Below are 26,437 nucleotides of genomic sequence, written 5' to 3' on the forward strand. Positions count from 1 at the left end.
GAAATCCTTGAAAGGCATTGTAAAGGTTATGCTTGAGCCTTAAAATGAATTTTTCATAGTGGATTTGAAACTCCTTAGCTTGCTAAGGGAGAGAATGCAGCCACCTATAGAAAAGGCTAAAGCTCTATAAATTCTTTGCCTTTTCTCTTTACTTTGTTTTAATTTTTCAATCCTTGAATTTACTCTTCAAATTATTTTTGATACATTTTGCTACACTTGTGCATTTTACTTTGACAAGCTTGAAAATTTGTTTTCAACTCATTTGTTCATTAATTTACTCATTGAATTACTTTTGGCATGTTTTAAAGTAAAACACAAATTTAAGAAACTTGTCTTCAAGCTTGCCTTCGTTAAAAGTTTAATTTGTTGAAAAGAGTTTTTATAAGTTCAATTCACATCCCCTTGGATATTTTCTCATCTTATTATAGAGCTAACACTTCTAACAAAACTTGAATTTGAATTTAACTAAACTAATGGATTAGAAAAAGAAAATTGCAACTCCCATCCAAACATGTCTTGTGATTTGGACCAATCATGCCTTTCTTCAACAATTATTTCTCCAACAGCCAATGGTCCTCAATTTCCGACGCCTACAACAATTATTGCTGAGCATCTGTTGCTTTCACACTTGGAACATCCTACTCTTTTGTCACCACCTCCCTAAAAGATCTCAAATTAGCTTGATTAGCTTTAGGTTAATTTGCCTCGTTATTAGGTGGATATCCCATCTTCTGAGAGCCATCCAAAGCATCTTTCAATAAGGTCGTAAGAGGGTTTGTAGGCTTATCACAAACAATAGATGGAAGTCACTTAGGTTAACCAACCTCAAAAGCTTTCCTCACTACTATTTTTTGTCTAGATAACACCATTCCATCACCGAACCAGATTGCTAAATCTTACTTTTTCTCAAAGCAACATCATACCAAAGCGTAAGTGAGATTGGAATTCCACCACCTCACCAAATTGATAACACATTGATTTATACTAGTCCATGCATTTTTTGTGCCCTGAAACCTTGACTACCTATTGCCCATAGCTGCAGCTCCTCCATGCCTCTCAACTCTCTTATTTTTTCTTTTATAAGCGAAAAATACTTTATGAAAATTAACAATTGAAAAACCTTAACATATAAGAGTAAAAATTAATATAAAGAATTATAAAAACAAAACAAGAATTATCTATGTTGTTAATATGAAATTGATAAGTTTATGAATTAATTATTTTAATTGACCTTATAGTAAAGTTAACCTTACTATGGAATTCACCAATAAACTATTCAAATTTCTTATATTCTTTTGTACAATTTAGATTCCCTAGGATTTATATTTCTACCCCTCACTCTGCACTTACTTTTTGAAACAAAAATTATTATAAAACAAAAAATCTAAACACACCAAAAAAAATTAATTTATTTAAGACATATAAATAATTATTTTAGAGAAAAATAAAATCATGCATTTTTTTATATATATAACAACATATTTTTTATATTTAAATAATTTAAGAATATCTAAACGATACCTTCTCTTCCCATGATAAAAGCATGAAGCTAGATCTCAACTTAGCCTCCCTTCAATCAGGCTATGCATTTCAGTTTTCAACAAGGCATTTCTCCTCCATGTAATGAAACCAAATGTTACAAAAACTATATCATACACGTTGCTTCAATTATCTACAGTTAGCACTGGAGATTAACTGCTACAACTTGAATCATGCTTGTTTTATCAGTAACATAATCTTGGGAAAAAGCACAAACATATTCATGCACAATGAATGGGCACCTCAAACGTCCAAGTCATGAATTTTTCATCAAACTTGCAATCGAACTTCTAGATCTCGATACACATGCCACCTTTTGTATCTTTGAAACCCAGGTAAAACAGGTCTGCGACGAGGGGCAGTCGTGCAATTATAACAGCAACATCCTCTCAAATCCATCAAACAATTTGCACAGCATCTGGAGAGTAGAGGTAAATACAATCAATTTTCTGACAAGAATCATTAGCATAATCCTAGAAGCTGAGGTTCTACATTCATCCACAACCTAACCATCATCTGCTTATTCCAAAGTCAAAAGGAAATTAAGAGAGCAAATCAAATTCCAAAGAGAGGCTTAAGAATGTAAAAGTCCAGTTTAACAACCAACTAAACATCAACCAGAAAAAGTTAAGAAAAAACAAAGCAACAATAACCTCAATTGAAATAAAAGATGAAAAGGAGCAACCATTACGGACACCTAGAGTTCTGAGGAGGATGTGATGGGAGAAGCATGAGAAAGCTATTAAACAGTTAGTCGAACATACAATATAATTGAACCTGACAAAATTAATAGGAACTTGAAAGATTCACTCAACCCGTTCAAATCCTAACTTAAGCCAATTTGAATATTATCCAAAAAGAAAAAAAAAGCAACCCAAACAAGAGCATTGTGATTAAAAAAAGAAAAACATAATTTTTGTTTTAAAAGTTTTCATTTAGCGCTAACCTCATCTATGTTTTTATAGGTTGAGATCTTTGATTAATACAATAATATCCAACTATAATTGTATGAAGTATTAGAATAAGCAATTGAAATAAATAACTAAGACTTGAGTGAATTTATTAAGAAATTTTTAATAAAAATAAATTTGTGCTACTTCCTTTATCCTATATATAATGTCCTGATTTGACTTTAATTAATTTTTTTCAAATTTAATTGCAAGTTACTTTCAAATTATCATTTAGTACATTTTAAAAATTAGTCATTAGAAATTTTGACTGATGTAGTTTTCAAATATATACTTAATAAAATTTAATTCTATAAAATATTTAAAATAATACGCGTCAAACTTGAAAAACTTTGATAGTAAGAAGTCAAGCCAAGATATTATACTAGACAAAATGAGTAATATATATTAAAAATTGTCTAACAAATAATGATCAACATTCATATTAGATTCAACCAATTAAGTTTATTGAGATATTGTTTTATACGCCATGACAATAATTACATAGCCACGTCACAAATAGCTTAGTTGTAAAAAATAGGTTAAACCAATGGAGTAATTTGATTTTGAATTTGTAATAATTTCATTTTCATGATATCCCACAGCCGCCCATATGTAATTTTTTATTAGCCTAGCAAAATAATAACCAATTAAGGCCTATTTTGGTAGAAAATATGAGAATTAAAATAATGCTTTCATATTTAACTAAAAGTGAACAAATAAAAAAATGAAATACCACGAAAAGTCATTTTAATTTAATAATGAGTACAACTGTATATTTTATTATTCACAAACATTAAACCTTAACCTTTATTTATAACATTCAATAAAATTCTAACAATCAAGAAACTTATTTACACCGCTTCTATCTTTTAGAATTATGATTTACCATTTATGCCTACCCTTAATTCATGGTAAATCTAGTTAGTAAATGATAAAATTACTTTTCATAGTTTTTGACCCAAGTTGTCAAGAGAGAGATCATTTGTTCCCTTGTGTGCTCTGATACCATGTACAAAGATTGGCCTTGGAAACTGAGTAAAGGATGGACCGATAGTTCGTTGTACTAAGAGTAGACCAAGGTATTGCAGTAACTTCTGACCTTCGAACACCCTCTTGGCACCACGGTCTATTTAATGCCTAACTTTTATGGTAAATGTTGTTGTGCTATAGTAACAAGTCACAATGTGTTGACCTTCAACGCTACTTTTGTAGTAATATGCGGTGATCAGTAATCAACTCAACGAGTTTTCTAATGCAAAAAATCCATCGGAGTGATAACTGTAGAGCATATGACTCATGTCATCACTAACTGTGAGAAGTGATTTAATACTAGCTACTGACTAAAAGGAGAAAGTAACCAAAGGAACAAACTTAGAAACAAATATTTGATATTTCACAATAAAAACTTATAATTTTCAAAGCTTGAAAACTAAAATCTGTCTCCTTCATGGAGGAATTGTCTTGTATAGACACATATGAGACATGAGACACATCTAGACAAACTAATTACTATTTATGATAGTAACTTGACATGACCTAAACCTTTATGACATGCTTTAATAAAGCTTACAAGACACAACTTTTGATAAAGCTTACATGACAAATTGTAATCAAATACAGCTTTTGATAAAATACTAAAAAGATAGACTAAAAGATAAACACTAAAAGACAAACAAGCTGGATTTTAGGTGGTGTTTTTTTGTTTAGGTGGCACTCTTTTTGATGTTTTTGTCTTCTAGTCAAGCTATTTTGTCAAGGGAGATGTGACAACACTCTTGAACACTTGAACACATTAAGCACATTTAATTTAAACATAATTTTGATTATTAGTGATGATCACTGTCGAACGAAAAATTCTCTTCAAGCTCTTAAAGATCTTTTAGATCAAGGGAATAAGTGGTATTTACTTAAGGGTTCAAAGGAGTGTCTCTAAAAGGTCTAAGAGTTGGTCTAACCATAGCGATTACTAAAAGGACTCTAGATAAGAAATGTTTTTATGGTGAAATAGAGGTTGGCTTAAAGAGCATGTTTGGAAAAACATTGTTTTTGCCTTTTATATCTTGAAGGTCAATGAGTATTGTGAAAACCATTGCGCCCAATGAAGCAATTGTGCATTTAGAAGGATTTTCTTTGTGAAGTTCAGTATGTGATCAAAGGCTGACATGTTAGATTCAACAATAAAGCGATAGTCGGTCAAGTGAAACTTAAACTTCTAAATGTCATGTTTGATTGCAAGTATCTTCTTGAAAATGGAGTGGTGATGGATCTCTCAGTCTTTAAATCTTTCACTTTTGCATCCGCAAATCTTTCTTTTTCCATTGATTTATTCAAGCAATATCATGGACCAATACTTGTTACTTGTGTATGTCTAGAGTATTTTGTCATGGGAAGAAATCTACATGGTTGGAAGTGATTGGGCAATAAAATTGAGAATCATAATCTTTGTTATAGAATAGAAAGTGAATTTATAAATAATGTAATTATAGGAATTAGGAATTAAGAAGTCGCATAATTATAAGGATTTTATTCTTTTCCTATTTTAAAGGGTTTATGTTTTGTGCGTGTGTGTCTACATATATATTTATTGTATTATGAATGAAACTTGTAGAGTTTTTCTTCAAAACTCACATGGTATTAAAGCCAAGATACAAAGGTGGTGCGTGATAGCCACTCGCAGGGATGCCGATGGTCGAATTCTAGGAGAGGCTAATCAGTAAGTGGTGCTTTCGTTAGTACTTAGTTACAATTATAATAAGTCTTCAAGATGGCAGAAGACAAGTTTATGACAGAAAATAAATCAGTGGTAGTGGCTGATGTAATTTTTGTGATGATGAAGGTTACAGAGCATAAGCTTAATGGCTCTAATTATTTGGATTTAAGCAACATAATTTGGGTCTATTTAAAAAGTATCGATAAGGATTATCATATTACTAACAATCTTCCTATTGATAATACAAGGCAAACTTGGATGAGGAAGATGCACAACTATTCTTGCAAATTTGAAATTACATTAAAGGTGAGATAATTAGATTAATTAATCACTGTGAGTTTATTAAAGAGTTGATGAATTATTTAAGTTTTTTATATTCAATTAAAGGGAATATCTCTCGTATTTATAAGACGTGTAAAGCGTTTTGTCGTACAGACAAACAAGACAGGTCTCTCACAACCTATTTTATGGCTTTTAAAAAAATTTATGAGGAACTGAATGTTTTATCACCTTTTTGTCCTGATATGCAAATTCAACTAGCACAACAGGAGCGAATGGTTGTTATGAGTTTCCTTGTAGGTCTTCCCCCAGAGCTTGAGATTGTCAAATGCTTTCTAGTTCTGAAATTTCCTTTCTGCATTCACTTTAACGGAAGCATTTCGTACAGAAAGCTTCCACTCACCTTAATCTAATAACAGTGCTCTTATAAGTCATGGTAGTTGGAATAAGGCTAGATGTCAAAACAATAGAAGTGGTAACAAAGGAAGAGAAATGAGAAATCGTGACAAATATGTTAATAGCCACAGTCAGGAGTCTGGGAATTGTGTGTTATTATTGCCATGAGTTGGGCCATACAAAGCGCTATTGTACGAAGCTTCAAAATAGGTCTCAACGAGTTTAGTCAGCAAATGTTGCAACCGTTAATACTGCAACCACTTCATCTTTTAAAAAGACTATTTTAGTTTCTAGAAATGAATTTGCCCAATTCTCTCCGTACAAGGAATCGTTAAAATCCACTGCTATCGACGAGTCAGGTAAATCCACTACGTCTTGCTTCCTTATCATCCAAATAGGTCATTGATTCTAGTGCCTCAGATCATATGACAAGTAATTAGAATCACTTTTCCATTTTTCAATCACATACAGCCTCTTCTAATGTTACTTTAACAGATGGGTCAACCTCTTATGTTCTTGGTTTTGGAATAATCCAACTTCGTCAATATGTTTGTCTTCTATGTTACATCTATGTGAGTTTTTCTTTAATTCAATTTATTTTAGTAAACTCACTCGAGCCTTGAATTGTTGTATCTCATATTTTTTTTTAGATTTTTGTTTATTTGAGGATCTTACAACAAAACGAATTATTAGTGAGGTCAAAATACCTTAGTAATCCCTATACTAGTGCATTTTCTTCAATTTAATCCTTCTACTCAAAATCGTAACAATTTGGTCTCTTGATTTTGAGAATTACTTTAATTTAGTCTCTTAATATTTTTCTTTCAAAATGGCCCTTTACAGAGCTCATGTCAACATAAACTAACATGACGTGAAGTGAGCTAGAAATACTAACGCGGCAATGCCACATCACTCCAACATGCTATTGTAATAGTGCTATGTGGCACTGACATGAATATGCCACATGGCATGTTAAGGAAGGCACCATGTGACTCTCCCTTCAGGACTAATGATTGATAGCTTACATTTGATGACAGTGATTGGTGACCGTCGACCAACGATCAATGGCGACTACAGTGACTAGTGATCGATCCTTAAGGGAAAAGGTGAAAACAGAGAAAAAAAAGGAAAAAACTAAGAAAAAAATAAGAGAAACGAAAAGAAGAAAAAAACAAAAGCAATATGTAATCAACTGAAGGGGCTAAAAGCTTATCATACTTGCGAGAGGTCTTGGGTTCGAAACATAACATGCCCACAATCATTTTGGAGAAAACAAGGAAGAGATATGAGGCACCTTCTTAGCACACCACATGTCGCTCTCTTGTCATCCCATGTGGCATCCTCTAAACATGCATGTCATTGAGAAGTGCTGAAAAAGAGTGTGACATAGGGTCCTTCCTGACATGCCATGTGGTATATCCACGTCAACATGTCAATGCCACGTGGTATTGCCACAACATATATAATGTTGGAGTGATGTAGCACTCCCACGTCAGTATTTCTAACCCATCTCACATGCCATGTTAGTAAGCGATGCCAACACATCATTGCTTACATCAACTCTGTTAAGGGTAATTTCGAAAGAAAAATATTAATAAGACTAAATTAAAACAATTTTCAAAATCAAGAGACTAAATTGTTGTAATTTTGAGTAGGACTAAATTGAAAAAAAACATGCACTAGCACAGAGACTATTGAGGTATTTTCACCTATTCGTAAAAGTCATGAGTTTAGAGGTCTCTATATCCTTAACACAGGTGCCGAGATCCATTGTTTGTTATAGTATATTGACCTTTTTTAAAGTGCATTGTTGATTAAGGCATTTTTTGTTGTCTTCCTTGAAAAAATTATGTCCTCAATTTCAAAATGTGTCATCATTTGATTGTGAGTCATGTCAATTTGTCTTCAATCCCTAGAGTCAATAAACAAGTTGAGTTCCTTTTTGAATTAATTCATTCTGATGTTTGAGATCCGTGTTCTATTGTGTCTAAGTTTGGTTTTAAAAATCATTCTAAGTTATTTTCTATTTTTTGTGTTGAAATAAAAACACAATTAATGTTTCTGTGCACACATTGCAAAGTGATAATGCCAACGAATATTTTTCAGATAAGTTTCAGTGCTATATGACTCAGAATGGTATTTTCCATCAATCTTCTTGTGTTGATACATCTTATCAAAATGGCATTGCTAAGATAAAAAATAAACATCTCCTTGAAGTGCCTGAGCACTTTTATTTCAAATGCAAGTTCCTAAATAGTTTTGGATAGATGTTGTCTCCACAGCTTGATTTTTGATTAATCAGATACCTTTTTTTGTTCTTAATGGTGAAATTCCTTATATTGTCCTTTTTCCTTCCAAGTCTTTGTTTCCTATTGAACCCATGATATTTGATAGTATTTTTTTTGTTTGTGATGTTCATCCCTAAGTCGCCAATCTAGATCTAAAATCTCTCAAGTGTGTTTTTCTTGAGTACTCTCATCTTCAAAAAGGATACAAGTGTTATTCTCCTACTCTTAACCGCTATCTTATCTTTACAAATGTCATTTTCCTTGAAATTACTCCTTTCTTTTCCTCATCTTCTCTTTATGATAGTCAGGAGGAGGAAAATGATTTGCTCGATTATACTGTAATCCATTTTGACAATACCCCTAATATTCCTACACTTAGTCTTGCACCCGTTCGGCTGCCTTATTGTCCATGTCTATTCCAGACAACCAAGGACTTAGAACACAAGCCCTTTACCAACCACTTCGCTGTCAGATCTAGTCTCAAGTGATCATGATCCTAGTCTTCATCTTTCTATTGCTCTTCGAAAAAGTAAGCGTCAATGTACTATCCTAGTTCATCCTTTGTTTCTTCATATCACTTGTCCTATTCTAGCTCCTTTATTGCATCCTTAGATTCTATTTCCATCCATAAAATTGTTCATGAATCTTTGTCTCACCCTGACTGGCATGCTGCTATAGTAGAGGAGATGGTTGCCTTAAATAGTAATGGTACTTGGAATTAGGTAACTTTGCTTGCAAGAAAGAAAGCTATCAGGTGCAAATGGGTGTTTGTAGTAAAAGTAAATCTTGATGGATCGATGGCTCGTCTTAAAGCCCGTCTTGCTGTTAAAAGGTATGCTTAAACTTATGATATTCATTATTTTGACATTTTCTCTCTAGTAGCTAAACTTACATGTATTCCCTTATTCATCTCTAAGGTAGCTATCTATAACTCACCTTTACATCAGTTAAATATTAAGATGCTTTTCTACCTGGTGACCTTTAGGTGGAAGATTATATGGAGCAACCACCTGGGTTTGTTGCTCAAGGGAAGTTTGGGAAAGTCTATCATCTTCGCAAATCCTCATATGGCTTGAAACAAATTCCTCATGCTTAGTTTGGCAAATTCAATAAGGTAGCTAAAGAGTTTGAGATGAAAAAGAATAAATGTGATCACTCAGTGTTTTATAAACAGTCTGAGGTTGGCATAATCTTCCTAATTGGATATAAATTTTTCCCAAGAACAGACAATTCCCATATGAATCTTTCATTCGATGGTGATTATCACTAATCACCAAAAATATGTTTAATTATGTGTGGTTAGTGTGGTTAAGTGTGCCAATACGTTGTCACATCTTCCTAACAAAAGAGCTTCACCAAAAAACAAGTATCAAAGAAGCACCACATGGAATCTAAACTCGTTTGTCTTTTACTACTTTATTAAGAGGTGTGTATGATTAGAACTTGTAATGTAAGCTTTTGGTCATAAATAGTAACTAGTTTGTCTAAATGTATCCCATATATGCTTATATAAAACCACTCATTTGCAATGAAGTAGGCAAATTTTAGTTTCTGAGATTTGGAGATTGTATGTTTTTCTTGTAAGATATCAAATATGTGTTTTTATATTCATTCTTTTATTTACTCTCTCCTCTCAGTCAGTAGCTAGTATGAAACCACTACTCACAATAGAAAAGCAACGATATGAGTCATATGCTCTGCATAAAAAAACTCATAAAATTGATTATTGACCACCACATATCAGTGCAAAATTAGCACTAAATACTACTATATCATGGCCTTGTACTATAGCACAACAACGTTTGACATAAAAGTCAAGCTTTGACTAGACCTTGTTGCCAAGGGAGCATTTGATGGTAGATGTTGACTAGAATACCTTGACTTACACTTAGTGCTATGGGCTAGTGCCAAAGATAATTAATAACTTAAAAGAGGCATATGGCTACAAAATAATTTAAAGTAGTAAATAAATTTACTATTTATGTCCTTTTATATGATTTTATTAATTTATCTCCTAAGATAGTAAAATCAAAATTAAAGGTACCACAACCATAAAATTGAGAAATGTGACCTAAATTTTAATTAAAAAATTTTTCATATACACTTTAAATACCACAAATGAGATTAAAGAGTTGACACACGTCGTATTATGGTTACTTATGAAAATTAACAAACTAATTAATTATTTAATAGACCTATGACAACCATCTAACATCACTTATGGAGTTTGAAAACTTCACTATCGATGCAATACAAATTAACCATACCAACTAACCTAAACTCAAGATGTCTTTAAGTTTTAGTCCAGCATGAAGTGCAAAATCCAAACTCAACTAGTCGCATCCATTCTCTACATATAACGTTTCCAGTACGACTTTTATTTTATGGAGTTCACATTGCAATCTTTATAAACATAAAGCTTCTATTGTAGAACATTACATGGATCCAAACAACATATAGAAGTCACTTGAGAGACAAAAAAGGCTTCTAAGAACAACAGTCTCTTCATCTTGAACAACAAGTCTATAAGATATTATCATTCATTTTAGCATATTTTTGTTTTTCAATGTAGGTCATCCTTCATTGTGGCCTCCTAGTGTCATAAACTATGGATAAATCAGAAATAGTACACAAACAAATTAGACTAAGTTCTAAAGAACCTCAAGCATGACAGCTAAAAGATAAAAGTAGAACTGTGAAAGTTCAAACAATTGACAAAAAGAAAAAAGGACTTACTACAAATGAAATATAGTTTCCCATGAGCTAAGCATCCTTGTCCACCATCAAGATCAGAAGTTTCAGCTCCTAAACTCACGCATCAGCTACCATCTATGCATGATCTTTTAAAAAATTCCCAATTGTCTATAGATTTAATTCCAACTACTAAAACCAAAATAGTTGATATCCTAGATTGGATTATTTTTAATGGCTATTTTTCTAACAACCACATGTATTTCCATCAAACACAAACAACAGCCACGATCACTTATTGAGGTTATAATTTGGGGTCCATATGTATCTAGCATGAACTACATCTTAATAACTTATGCATGCCAAATACTCTATAAAAGGGAGAAATTATGCCAAAAAATGATTTAAAAAGTATATATAAACCAAAACTTACAGGAAAAGAAGGTTACAGTCGAGATTTGCACAGTTGCGATGCCTTAACTCATAAACTTGTGAACCACAAATGTAGCATTTAGCAAATTTATCATTCTCAAAAGCTTGTGGAGTCATACTGGCTTCAATCATGGTTTCGTCATTATAGCTAGATGGTGGAAGAGAAAGACGAGAGTCAAATGTGAATAAGTTCCCAACCCATTTCACAGGACCTTCAGTTTTGAGGTAATGAGAAACCCCTCCCTCCACGGTGTACAAATTTTGAAAACCCTGTTGTCTAACATAAAAAGTACCTCGTTAGAGTTAACAATTTTCTCTAGTACATTGATTTGCAGAATAATTTAACCATAGCGACATATTTCGTAAACATTTTATTAGTGATAAGTAGAAGTTAGATCATCACTTGATTTGGCATTCCATCCTTATCAAGAAGCCAAACTAATATTCTTCCATCATCCCAAATTTCCATGTACCCATTTGAGAATGCGAAATCTAGAACTTCCTATCATTGCAAGCATACATTTCCATTCTAATTAGCAAAAACTGTCTAACATGCTTAAATACATGAATGTTATAAAAACTACATGATAATGCCTAGGTTTTAAAAATTTTCTGAAGTATCCATAATATTTATTGCAAGCCAAAACTTAAGTTGTCTAGTACTCAAGTACTAATACAACATTTTTATCATTAAAAGTAAAATGAGAAGCGGAAAGCTAAACTACAAAACAAATCTACATTGATCTAACAAATTGTTATTTTGTTGGATAATAGGGCATTTTAATAGAAATTTTTTAAAAAGTTTTCTTTGGACTTTAAGAGTGGGCTATAGTTAATGTAATTTAGGCTCAACTTTGAAAAGGTGAAACTAGACATTAAAAATCTATATCTTGAAAGTAGATTACTACCCTACCAAATAATGCTGCTTAATTTTCTACTTAAATGAGTTGTAAAGTGCAAGACCATGAGCCCTATCTACCATTGTTTACACATCCTATATACACCTTCCTCCCTTGTCCATATTTATTTAATTAGCCTTTTACATTAGTAGTATTTTGATAAACTATTGAATCCAAAAAGGGTTTTGTCCTAGTGAGCTCTATAAACCAAGTCTAGTTTGTGGAATAGGGTAGGGATAGAATATCTACTCCATATGACTAAAATAGAGAGGAAATACGATACATGAGTATCTCATGCTTTGGTTGATGGGACTTGACTCAAGCAAGAAACTAAAGGTGTCAAGCGGTTAGAATAATACATGAGTATCTTATTCCCAACAATTTAGAATAGCCATTACCAAGGGGGGCCTTGCTAACGGGGGCGTTGATAATGGCCATTCAGGCTTCCCTTGGAATAACTATTCCGAAGAATAGCCATTCCAGTGAACCAAATGCAGCTTTATCTCAAGAACGAGAATAGGGGCCCAACCAAGCACGCCTTTATTGTCTTTCGCCTATTATCTCTATTTTCTCTTTCTCTTCATTTTTTGCTATTGCTTCTTGTCTTCTTTTTTTTTTTCCTTTTTTTCCCCTTTCTAACTTTGTGTGTTCCCTTCTCTCTACCCTTTCCAACAATCTAGTCATTAGTACCATCAGTCACAATCAGCGAGAGGGATTGGTCACCACGCACTGATGCCAATGACTAAGATCAAGATGCTAGGTTGCCAAATTGGTGCAATCACACTGTCACTAGTACCTGATCTGGTGCAACAGCAACTCTCACCCCGACAGATCAATAACTAGAGAGAAATGGCATTATATGATTATTCAAAGTGGTCATCAGCAACCTTTCGATGATCCTTTATCTTTCCTAGGACAAGGACAAGATAGGAATGACCAAAATGTAGAAAAGCAAAATCATCCTAAACTTAGTGCAGAAGTAAATTACTTGTTAACACGAAATAGCTCTTCCTTGTCAAGAAGATGGTGTTTTGGAATGGATTTTCTGAGATTATCACAAATAGATCATTTTGTGAAGTAATTATTTTAAGCCAAAAGTTGAAACAAATGACAAAATAGACATTCTTCATGGGATAGAACAAAAGAATAGCCTAGCTATGCCACCCAATTGTGGAGCATGGACACACCTCAACCCCTCGTGTATCAGTATCATGCTCGTGTTTGACATGGACACATCTCTGATACAAAAGATACATATACGAGGCAACCAAATACAGCAAACAAGTAAAAAATAATATTATTTAGACCTTCCTTGTCAAGAAGGTGGTGTTTTGGAATGGATAGAAACGGAGAGAGGGTTGGCCTGAGCATCACAAAGGCCATTGTGATTTTACTAGCACAATATTAATGTAATTCATCGAAGCAAAAAAGGAGGAAATGGTAAAAAAAGGCTTCTGGGTACAATTCGGCTAGGGTTTCAAAGAGGAAAATGGTACTAATTAGGTTTTGGGTAACAACAAAAAGTAACTTATGTACCATGGGCCATATGATATGGGTTCAGTCTAAAAGATTTTGAAGCTTGTTGGCCCATAGCATTTGGTCTTAACATATTTAAACTTTGAAACCCAAAATTGAAGGCTATGCAGCCTATTTACCAAATAAAAGTAAGATTAGTGTAATATAAAACGTTTTAAATTGATTTTACTTATATTAAAATAGTTCAATGCCTATCCAGTTACAATTAATTAAGTACGCACACACCCATGAGCACATGTGCACACACAGACACAAAAGAGCATGTGTGCACACAGACCTACGAGCATGTGCGTTTTTCAAAATTTTCCATATCATCATGTGCGTTTCATGTTGTACTAGATCCTATGTCCGTTTCTATGCTTCCTAGCCACCCAACAAAACATGGCCTTACCCTTTGGGTAGTGAAGACTCTTAGAGTGTATGATGGAGTGATGTTGGACTGTATATCTTGGAGAAGTCATTCTAAAAGCACATCCACTGCATTAGTTAGCATTAAGATATTATGCAAGTGAGATACCTACTTAACCCTAAGTCCTTCCTTTACTTTTTTAATTTTTATTTTAAATTGTCTTTATCATTGAAATATAAGATACGTAATTTGATATGCATGTTCAAGCTTTTAATTGTTTTAAAATCCTTCTCAGAATCATGTATTTTAAATTTTCATATAAAGCCTTACAAATTGCAAACATAAATGTTGTAGAAACGAAAGAAAAGCAAAAGAACAGCTGGTTACCTTAGGACTGTAGAATATACATCGCAACGAATACCCCCAGTACAATACATCATTATATTAGTTTTTTCTTTATCAACATTTGATAGGAGATCTGAAGCAACACCCTGCAAAAAACAGAGTTGAGATAATGGACTACGTTCATAACCAAAGAAACAAGAGCCTAGAAAAGAAAGAAGAAAAAGGAAAAGAAAGGAATGATCTGTATCACATTGCCACTATGGCAGGAAGTTGAACCCCAAATATGTATATTTTGTTCAATAAAACACTTCATTGATGTAAGATATGACAACAATGTGCTGAATCAGTCATTCACTAGATAATTATGCCTTGTACCTTTCAGGTGTAGGTAGACTCTTCCAAAAGGAGGCCAGCTGTTCTTTTCCAAAACCTTAAGTAGGTATACAGCCAGCTTTTCTTTTTACAACTAGAAGACAGCTTTTTATAACATCAAGCCTGTTGAAGATTGCACTCTGGATATACTAAATTTTCTTTCCATGTTCGTTCGATCATAAATTTTGTTCCCAGTTTATTGTTTTCCAACTCTTTAACAAAAAGGTAGATAAATAAATATAATAACAAATACAACATATATGCAAGGAAAACTGTCTTAGGGAATAAGGCTTCTTTTATTTGGTTTACTTAGAGGTAGGTACCAAACATATAGCAAATTTCATAACAATGACACCTACGAGCTTCTGCTTGGCATAAAATTGCCAGAAAATACATCCTGAGTATACTTCTCAGTAATTAGGATAAACTACAAACATCTAAATTTTAGCTATTGAATTGCAGATTACAGAAAACAACCTGAGAAAATCAATTAAAACTATGGCATGAAGGAGACACAATGAATTTATTTGTTTATCATCACTTATCCTATCAGTGTTTCATGACAATGGCATAAACAATCCAGTGGCAGGGCACCAGACCATGAAGAGCGTCATAGAGTCCAGAAACCCCCGATGAAGTCAAGGCAAAAAACAAAGTATCAGTCTGCTTCCAGTACCTATTTGAGTCTGTCTCTCTACACCCGTGGTTTGAAACTTCTAATTTATGCAATGCATCAGTGCAGTAAAAGGAAAGCTTACAGATGCTGTGGCAAAGCCTACTAACTCCACATCATGTAAACTCTCTGCAACAAGCTTACCACTTTATTTCTTCGAAGAATACTTCTATAAATTCATCACCTAAATCCAAGTATGACCTGTTTGTCCAATTTTGAACCTTCCAAAATTTTCCAATCTAAAGTTTTCTTAATCATTCTTTCTCTTTACAACAGGATTTCTAAGTTGGTTTGATAGTTATATTCATGAATTTCGAAGGCCAATGGAAAAGTGTTAAAGAAAAACCACCTAAACAAATTGTCTGGTTAGCAGGGATCTAAACATGCCCCCATGTTTAAAAGTTCAAACCAAAATTTGAAGTCACCAACGGAACATCATACAAGCTTACCTCAGTTGAAGAAACCCCAAATGAAGTTCTCCTAAAGCAGTCCACATCTGGTCGTTGAGCACCTTGAAAATGACCAACATCCCATTCATAACCTGAATTCAAGGAATCCCAATGTCTTCAAACTTTTATGAAAGATTAATAATAAAGCATTATATAAGAATTCTAAAATAAACAATTACTTTTCTAATAGTTATCCAAAAACTCAACTTGTACTCCATTTTCTGATTGCACTTTGATCATGGCTCCAATTCAACTTGAGACATATTTAACCTTTTATTTTTTTCAACTGTTAATTGGAAGAAGAGAAATTTGAATTCAGGACTCTCTTAGAGATGTATGGGTGCCAGTCAGGCTATGACTGTGACACCTTAGTTATGGCAGAGCTAACATCATTTTTATGACATGCATTCACACCCCATAAATGTAACAAGGTCATCAAAGTTGCTTTCAAGAGTGACTTTCATGCAGCCACATACTGAAGCTTCATCCTGCAAGCAGAAAAGTGAAGATCATTCAAAACTTTGACAGTCCCTCTCTAAACTCCAGTTTCTAATCTAGGAATAAGGAAAAATCAAACAAAAAGCTCACTATAGAGCTTCATACACCAGAAATCATTCCAAACTAGTACACTTCTAACATCTATATCAACAAATTTATAACCACAAAATTTGTCCCAGGCCTTGATGCTCCTTAAACAAAAAACGAATTGAGTGGGTCATCTAACATTCTCAATAAAATGATCAATTCATTTACAGCCTTATTAACTTCCTCCAGTTGCTACCCTTCCCAAGATGAATGACTATAACCTTTGTTTAAGAGCCTAACTGAAAGTGGACACTTCTCCACCTTTAAAATCTAGTGCCTTAATTGCAAAACAAGAAATGTTCATCAACGAAATGATATCTGAACCAATCATTACAGTCCCATAATGATCACTTTGTAGTTCATTATTTCCATGAGTTATAGTAAGTTTGCAAGTCGGTATTCATTACAAGAGTGACTATCTGCCTTTTAAAAAGATACAATTTCTTTTGTAATCCTATTATTTTATTTAGCATTAGAGATTACTACATTCTCCATTGCAGATTCTGTACAAACATAGATCAATATATAGGGAACAAATAAGGATATAGGAAAGATTCAAAATTATTCTTAGTTATAACAATAACTAGAGGAATTCACTTCAGGGAATTAATGAAGGGTATAAGTATCAGATAAGTCCCTACACTAGAGCAAAATGTTTATTTAAGTCCCTCTACTCCAATTTTGGATAATTTGAGCTAAGTAATTTCAAACATCTCTTAAATCAAGACAATAGATAACACCATTAAAAGAATCCATTAACTCTTATGATGTGGCAATAACAAGGCACTGACATGTTGAATTTTGTTAACGAGTCGATGACGTGGTTCTTAAAACATTGTTTTTGTTGACGTGTAAACTTTGGAAATTAAAAAATTCACAAAAAATCAAAGACAAGTAGCCTTTTTTTTGTCATGTGCCACGAGGCACCCAGGGTAGAATAAAATAAATAAAATCCATGTGCCTAAAAATTCTAATTCATTTTTTTCTGTTTTTTTTTTAATTTTCTTTTTGTAAAATTAAAAAAAGAAAAAAGAAAATGAAGAAAAAGTTTTATATAAATGGGAAGAGAGAGGAAAAGAGGAAGGAACAAAGCGAGAAGGGAAAGGGAGGGGAGGGGAGCAGCAACTGTTGCCCATCTGGCCAGCCCTCCCCTGCCCCATCCTTTCTCTCACTCTTCCCTTCCTCTCCTTCCCTCCCTTTCCATCTCTCTTTGAATTCTTTTTAATTTTTTAGTTTTCTGGTTTCTTCGATTGTTTTTCTTTAGTTTTTTGGAATCTTTTAATTCAAAAATTAAAAAACCTTAGAAAAATTTAAAATAAAAAGAAAATTGACATGGTATTCTTTGTAGACTCGTGGCAAATTTCAATCAGGTGTTTTTTTGACATGACATCTACCTGATTAACTCCCTTTCAAAAATTCAACATCAGCAAAATTAATATTTTAAAAAGCCACATTATTGGCATGTCAGCACTTTGTCATTGCCTTGTCTTCAGAATTAAAGGATTCCTTTAACGGTGTTATCAATTGTCCTTGATTAAACACATTTGAAAGTACACGGATCAAATTAACCAAAATTGGAGTACAGGGATTAAAATAAACATTTTGCTCCAGTGAGTTGACTAATGAACATTTGCGAAGAAGTTGAGCTTCCAAATAAATAGATCAAAGAGGAAACCAGTTCATCTATGGTAAAATTGATTGGCCACTCATCCTAACTAGAGAAATTATCTAATACCTGTCTATGCTAAAACTAAGAGCATACTGCTTTTTCAGAAGCACATAAAATTGGTCAAAGGATGGATCTTTACCAAAGAGTAGGTTTTTCCAAAAGGGAAAAAGGAGGAGAAAATCAAGAAAAAAAAAAAAGGCATACAAAATTAAACAATCCATAACTACTTATACAAAGCAAGGTCTTTCATTATGCAAACAGAAATTAAAAAATCCATGTAGTTGATAATGCAAACAGAAATTAAACAATCCATGCAGTTGATCTCAATTTAACACTATTTGAATGAATTCTTAATACTAGAGTACACCTAGATTTTATTTTAACCATTTTCATGAGGTCTGTTGATGTTACAAATCCTTGAGTTCAACAAAAATAAGTGCACCTCAAGCCAAAATAAACAGAAAAAAGAAATAATAAAAATATAATTTGCAAAAAGAAATGCAAAAAGTTTGTTCACCGTTGAAGAAGCAGAAATAGATAACTGCCTCTCAAGCCAACCCACACATTGACACCTGTCCCCTAGCAAAGGGAGCATGGTATAGGTAAAAGACATTTAAAATACAAGTAAAGCCTTTCTGTCTATTCGCTTTTAAAGAAAACCTTTGAGAAAAAAATTATAATTTGCAAAAAAATGATGCAAAAATGAAGGTTATCATTTAAGAAGCAAAATGGAAAACAATCTAAAAATTTGCGCGATAACTATCTTTAGAATAAAAATTTGCATACATTGCCCAAATACAGAGCAGTTGCTAAATTCTTAATCACTCAAAATCTAAAAATAATAATTTTATGGTATATGACATACTTGAAGACAAACAAGAGAGATGAGAGGCCCTCACAAAAGAAGAAAAAATTGGAAAAATACATAACTAACTTTCAGCCAGTCCAGGTTTTGTGGGCATTAAATCATGCTTTGCATGATAACAGAAAGGGAAGAAAAAGGTTTAAAACCCTGAGAGCTGTCAGTCTATGGGAAAAAGATGATCAATTCTCTAGCAAGGAGAAAAGTGATTCTGGCATGGCACAGATTAGGAAGAATTCCTTTCACTAACAGCCCAAGCTCACAGATATCCAGATGAAGCCCTTAAGTCAAAACCTTTTGAAACTCATGCATAATAGTCAAACTATACAAAATAGAGAGACTCAAACATTGATCTAATCAACCAACACATTATCCACTTGGTCAATAAAAACAGTCACCTATCCCCCCCATTCAACTGCATTAGACACTGAATCCAATAAAAGGAGGATTCTACAAAGGAGATGCCAATAAAAACAACATGCTCTACCTATCCATAACTAATAAGGTCACGCACAAGTTTGCACATGTAAAATGCATGGAAAGACAGTTACTGAACACAGGCCCAAATCAATTAGCCAGGAAAAGTCCATTAGAAAGCCTTGTCATCACCCAATCCAGACCAATTTAAATGTTATCCCTAGGATCCCTTCTCAAGGCCTGGCATTTCATGACCTAAATCAAACCTAGAATCCATCTACCTGCAAATATTTGAAAATCCATGCACACTGTCCCTTTTACCTTCACTAACTTATGTGGCAATGCTTCTTCCAAGAGGTTGCTAGCAACTACATTAGCAAGCCTAATTATATAGCAGCATGAATTAAACAAATGCGGTCACAGTTTGCACGACTGTAGCAAGACAATTTTTACTCTGCTGCTCATGTTACCATAGCAGGTTTGCATTAGCGGGTTTTTTAGAATGACATGGATAAGGCTTATTTAAAGGTCTAGGAGGATTCATGTATCAAAGTTTTGTGTTATTTAAAGCACTCTAATTGAGATTTTTCAGCTTTCAAGCACCTATACTGCAGAACTTGTTCCCTCCATTTCCTAACACTAAAAATTAGAAGACCAGCCTTTCAGCTCTGATTAATGTCTATTGCTATCCCACTAAATTCTCATTAAGTCAACCTTAACTCTGGCTTGTGATTTTTTCTCATCTCTATCTTGCTCCAGGTGAAGCACCTATTTTCTAAGGTATCACGGCAATTAAAGAAGCATTTCACTTCCTTTCTGAAATCAGTGTCTCGTTAAGACCTTGATACATAACCCCTTTCAACACAATTGCAAAATTCACAGCAAGATGTCAGAATGATGTCTGAACTTGTTCTGTATCATCATCTAATTCTCAGCAAAATCTAGTCTCCTCTGCCTCATCAAAAACTCTTTCCAGCCAAGCCATCATTTATTTGTGTATCATTAAAATTATGATATTTTTGGAAATTACATCGATTCTTACAATATTACATTATCATGTGTTGCAGAGTTGCAGATACCCATTATATCAGGCACAAAGTCAATCCAATGTCAGACAGTCAGGTGAAAGGTAGCATAGAAACGAGAAAAGCCAAATGCACAGCAGAATATTGTCAACAACTGTATCCAATTTCTTTTCTGGAATCCTTTTTGCATGCATTACTTGAAAGACAGACATCCATCAGCTTTTCTATTCATTTATGCAATAATGCAAAATGTTTGACAGTTAAATGGCATTCTACCTATAACTTAGTTGATGAATAAACAAGTTCCATATTCATCTTCAAGAACAATTGTGCACATAATGGGATTTGAGCGGTCACCTAGATTTTTGTTTAAAAATTACGACGTATGCCACCAACTTTGCCAATTAACAAAGCCACACAGAACCGCTAAAACAACAATAAGTGCAACAACAAAAAATATCCATGAGATGTCTAAATTCCATCTATCAGAGTCCAGATCAAGAGATTTCCAAATACCGTTTCTCATGTCCAACAGAATATAGTCTGCACTAGGATTTGAATTTGACGCCTTGTCATTGTTATCTACTGCTTCCAATTTTTCTCTCCATTCAGATGGTGCTAGAGGTGTAGCTCGCATTGATGGATCAAGCAAAGGCAGGTGAGAAACTCCCCCTTCAAACTTCAAAAAAAAAATTGTAATCAGGATGATCCTTCATTGATGCAGAAAAATTCAAGGGGAGAGATACATACAAAAGTACTTACAAAAGGATGAAGAATTACTCACTAAGCAAATTCAAAGAATAATATTATTTTAAAATACCATTTAATACTACACTGTTTAATCCATCAGATAAACAAATCAAAAACTGGGAGCTCAAATCACTTATAATTATTTTTTATGACAATTCTACAATCATTCGATCCTAATCATCCATAGTGCAAGGGCACATCTAGAAGCATGGATACAGGTAAGACAGGACATGTATAAGGTGATTCAACAATTTTAAAAAAAGAATGAGGATACAATAACTGATGCCAATAAAAAGATATTATATATATAAATGTATATTTATTACAGACAATTTTAATTAATTTTGACTAAAAATTATTAAAAATATGCTAAAAAGTCTCTCAAATCTTATAATACATGACTCTATCAATAATACTACGTTCCTCATCCTATGATGCACATCAGTAGCAAGTTTATAATCTGCATTACTCAACAATTTTCCATTAAACCATACAATAACATCAGTAACATGTAGGGCAAAGATTCTGCAAGATCAGAAGGATAAGTATCAAATGGAAAAGGAAAATCAATTGGTAAATGTAGTTTAAAGCCAAATACAGTCAAATGGATCTTTTCTGGCAGAACGGATCTAAGAATTATCCATAGCAAGCACCATCATTATTACTACTATATTTCCCTCATAAACTTCCAGACTGAAACTGAAATTAGTGGGAAAGGTGAAGAAAATGAAATTAGGGAGCATAAAGAAAACCTAAGGAAGAGATAGAACCAACAAGATGGAAGCCAATTCCAATTACTCAATTGTCAAAATCCCCAAATCCAAATAATTCTAGAGAACTGAATTAATGTAACAATAGCCTAAATAATCTAAAACATAATAAATATTTATAAAACTTACAATTAAGCACATAAAATATAACTCTGCAAGGAAAATCTTAAATAGTTCAGTCCCTCAGGCAACTTCCCTCCATCCAACATCATTTTCCCCTTGTCAAAGAGAACTCAAGATTGACTTTTTTAACTGTTGGAGTAAAAGAACTTTCTATCTATCCCATGAATAGCACCGTCAATCACATTCTTTTTTGCAACACAAACATCACAAACAAAGTCACTTGCATCTCATTCTTGATTTTGGAGTACTATTCAAAAATTGTGGGGATTTTTCTCTCCATAATTTGCTATTCTCTACTCTCTTTCATCCACAACTTGATGGAGAAATGAGGTTAATCAAACATTATTAAGTTGAATAGTTGAGTTATGTTGTGAGGGGAACAAGGTAACTAGGATTTGGTTCTCTACTATCTTATCTTTTGGATACATTTGGAAGCCCTTCAAGCTTTATCAATACAAAGGGAGATTGCTCTCCCCCATTCCATAAACCCAACATCCACTCCCCAATATTAACCCAAGATCTGAGTTGAAAGTTCCCAGCTCTAACCATTGGAGTGTCCCGTTATTTACTTAAAATAAAGTTGTTCATTAACATATGGGAGAGATCAGTCGTGCGGTTTATAGCTCTGAATTTTGTACTTCTTCATAGTGTTCTCTTCCACCTAATTTCAAGTTATTAGGTTTGTTGAATCCTTTACCCAACATATTTCTGATTTGCAATCTTAGATTAGGATTTCAGACTTGACTTGGGAAGTTCTTAGTTTAAGAATGCAGGCAGGCAAGCTTGCTAATCATTTTGCTAGAGAGAAGATCAAAGCATCAATAGTGGAAAAGTTTTATTAATGTACTTCAAAGTATGGCATTAGCTAGGATAATCTTTCGCTGTTATACTTGTTGGCAAACCAAAGTTAAGAAACAAACACTAACATCTATACCTTGCTTTGCAACATGATCCTTGTTAATATTTAAGCATACACATTATATTGGGATTGCCTAGAACTACTAAAATGCATAATCTATCTTTTCATGGCAAATAGGCCCTCTATGATGGCATATTTCAAACCATACACTCAAACCTGAGATTCATCTAATGCAAGCCAATACTGCAAGAATTGCCTAGTTCTAATGAGTTTGAGAGGTACATTATGTTAGTTATTATTTGAGAACTATTTGAAAATTGTGGGGTTTTTGTTTCTCTATAATTTGCTATTTTCTACTGTTTTCCATCCACAAATTGTGGTAATTTAACATTGCTAAGTTGAATGCTTCAGCTATGTTATGAAAGAAACAAGGTAACTGGGATTTGTTGTCTACTATACGGTACCGTATAGAAGCCCATCAAGCTTGGAGTATACAAAAAGAGATAGCTCTCTCCCATTTCTTAAAACCAACCTCCCCTCCCCACAATTTGAACCCAAGACCTCCAAGTTGAAAGTTCCAAGCTCTAACCATGGATTGCCCCCTTATTAACTTAAAATAACTTTGTTCATCATCATGTTCTCTTCCACCTAATTTTCAGATTTTTAAGTCTATGGAATCCTTAACCTAACATCTTTATAATTTGCATCCTAAGGTTACATGAAAGTTTGCTATTTCTTGAATTTTGAAAAGAATTGGTGCTTCTTGGGTTAGGATTTCAATGCTGTGAGGGTGTAATACTTTGTCCTGTCACTTAAACATGATATCATCAGGAGAGAAAGAAATGCTATCAAGAATTTGCATGATTTTGCCAAATGATCATTTTCATTCAACTGAATATATGAATGTAATACATGTTTACTTCGTTTAACTCATTCACTAGAGTTTTTGTCTTCTTTTCATTCTGGAGGATTTATTGCCTTATAGGGATTTTTTTTTTACCTTTTTTGTTTCTTTTTAGTACCCGTGCACACCTCTACTCATAAGATGCGAAAATTTCCATGTAACAAGAGATTGAAATTGTTCTAAACAATTGGGTTGTTACTAGCACCATCATGTTCAAAGCAAAGGATAACCCTCTTTTGATCTTCTTCAGTTTCCAGCAACAAGTTTCATGCATCAAATATAAATCATTTTGAGTGTCTAATAAGGATAGACTTCTTATCAAAGGAGAATATACTGGATGACCACCAACCAAGAATTTTTAGCATGCCTATTTTGGTCAAAAGTCTAGAAACTCATACTTCATTTTCCACTTTGATTTGCATAGTGTTAAATCATGGTTTCCGATGAACTCATAAAGAAACCATTATAGGTTTCTTTGGTTATTGAAAATTAGATACAAACTCGGTATTTGTTTTGAGCTTCCTTTGTCATATTTGGTGCATAAGATGACCTATTATGTCTTGGGCTATATAAAGAGAATAGTCTTCACCTAATACATAAACCTTGCCTCTCCTTTCATAGTAGTTTGAACTTGAGACCTTCGAGTTAAGAATCCCAAGATTAAACCATTGGGAAGTCCCCTGGAGAGCACTCTATCTGTATTTTCCAAACACTTGAGTTCTTGCGCTAATTCTTCACTAAATTTCTCTTCCATCTCTGTATTTTCCATTTCTTTTCTTTCTTTTTGATACTTTTTTATGCCAGTGTTGGATTAAAAATGAAACTAGAAATTGAAATGTTTTAAGAAAACCTACAAACAATATTGTAATCTCGAGAAAGAAAATTATACAACAAAAATCTATGAAGACATAAAGGCATGCATTATAACAATAATTAACTAAGGCAAATGCTGTGCGCTGCATTAGCAAATAAAGGAAGTACTAACACAATTATGACGAAGACCAAGAAACATCAAGGAAATGGAATACATTAATTAAAAAAGAATAAACAATAAATATACATAGACAGACTCACAGATAAATATATTGCTTACTTGTAAAAGTGAGGGCTTATATCGCAGCTTCAGCTTTGGAAAGGCATGCCCGTTCAATGCAGGAGATGTCTGAACAAGTATATCAGAAAATTTTTCATCTTCTTTTAACCATTTAACATATGCAAAAGCATCTTCTGATGGCCCACTGTACTGCAAAAAGAAATGGCACACAAAAGGAATTATTAGTAGATAGACAAGGACAAAATTATATACAATTAAACTAAGGCTTTGTTTATGGCTACTTTTGCTATTTGCTTTTTACATTTTTGCAAAAAAAAAAAAAAGAAAAAATTGAAAAGAAAACAAAAGCAAATAGTAAAAGCATCGATCAGACAAAGCCTAATGAATCTAGTAGGCCATATTAAGTGTAAACCAAGCCCTGCAACTTCAGAGCATGGTCATCAATAACTTAATTGCATTGAAGAACTACTCTGCCCTAGCTTTTTCAAAACAACATACTATTTGAAAGCTTAACTATTTAAAAGAAAGGAGCAATTGAAGAAAAAGAAGGGAAGGATAAAAAAGGACATAAAAGAGCAAACTCAACTATCTTCCATAAATAATCAATAAACTGCTTACAGCTAAGCACCAAGACATGAACGAATGAAGACAGGGAGAAAAAAAAAACAGCAAGTCAATGCATAGTTAAAGCGTATGAGAAGGTTTATATTACTTAAATTTTGTCTTTTATATTTGAAAACAACTCTACAAAATCAAAAACCAAGCAAGAACTACCATTTACAACCTACTCTTTCTTACATATCCCTTTTTAATCTTTCATTTGCTTCTGCAGAAAGAAAGAAACAAAAAATTCTTTTGCTTAGCTTAGAAACCGCCAGATTATGAAGTGGTAACATATGAAAGTAGGAGTTTAGCCAAATGACAGCATTTAAGTCCCCTTCAAAAGCATCTGACTGTTCATTGAAATGTCAAATATTAATTAATAAAAACAATAGAGCAAGTGAAGATACCTGTGCATTAATCCCTTGTTCATTTATATAGATTCGGCCGTGTATGTTCAAACCCTGGAAAATGGGATCAAAAATGCTTGGTAGAGCACAAGAAAATAGTAACTAAAAGACACCCAAGACAAGACAAGAGAAACCTTTAAGAAGGTGAGGTGCTTAGCAACTTCGTGTTGAGGGTCTTTGATGAAGACAAAGCGATAAAAATTGACCACCACGAAATTGTTAATCTCAGCTTGACAGATTTTATCGTTGCTGTTGGATGCAGATGCACAGCAACTGATTGAGATAGCACGATGAACTTTTCTTGTATTATTATTGGATTTTATTACTACTGCTTTTCTTGGAAAACCATGATGGAAACAACACCCACAAGCACCGTTTGCTGCCTTTGACGATGGGTATAGGCCGAAATTCAAACTGAGAGAACCCGAGGAGCTAACCGCACACCACCCTCTCATCCCTCCCCTTCGCTCCTTTCTCTCCGTATCTTCTTCTGGGGAATTA

The 26,437-nt window shown here is 33.5% G+C and overlaps 1 protein-coding gene across 3 annotated transcripts; it reads right to left on the reverse strand.

Annotated features, from left to right (window-relative positions):
- Positions 1 to 1,460: 1,460 nt before the first annotated feature.
- LOC110422571 (Rhodanese/Cell cycle control phosphatase superfamily protein) lies at positions 1,461 to 26,437 on the reverse strand. Of its 3 annotated transcripts, none has more exons than XM_021436537.1 (8): positions 26,071 to 26,437; positions 25,937 to 25,990; positions 24,966 to 25,115; positions 20,983 to 21,145; positions 15,909 to 16,000; positions 14,457 to 14,560; positions 11,287 to 11,562; positions 1,463 to 1,957 (listed from the first exon to the last, which is right to left on the reverse strand). In XM_021436537.1, exons 1-8 carry the CDS (start codon positions 26,389 to 26,391, stop codon positions 1,810 to 1,812), a joined length of 1,308 nt encoding a protein of 435 aa, XP_021292212.1. In that variant the 5' UTR covers positions 26,392 to 26,437; the 3' UTR covers positions 1,463 to 1,809. The 3 variants fall into 3 exon arrangements, with proteins under 3 accessions (XP_089640730.1, XP_021292212.1, XP_089640729.1); XM_089784603.1 differs by having other exon boundaries at positions 1,927 to 2,055; XM_089784604.1 differs by lacking the exon at positions 11,287 to 11,562 and having other exon boundaries at positions 1,461 to 1,957.

Source organism: Theobroma umbraticum, unplaced genomic scaffold (assembly GCF_002168275.2).
Source record: "Theobroma umbraticum cultivar Fairchild unplaced genomic scaffold, ASM216827v3 scaffold_146.0, whole genome shotgun sequence".
In the NCBI taxonomy this organism is placed as follows: Eukaryota; Viridiplantae; Streptophyta; class Magnoliopsida; order Malvales; family Malvaceae; genus Theobroma; species Theobroma umbraticum.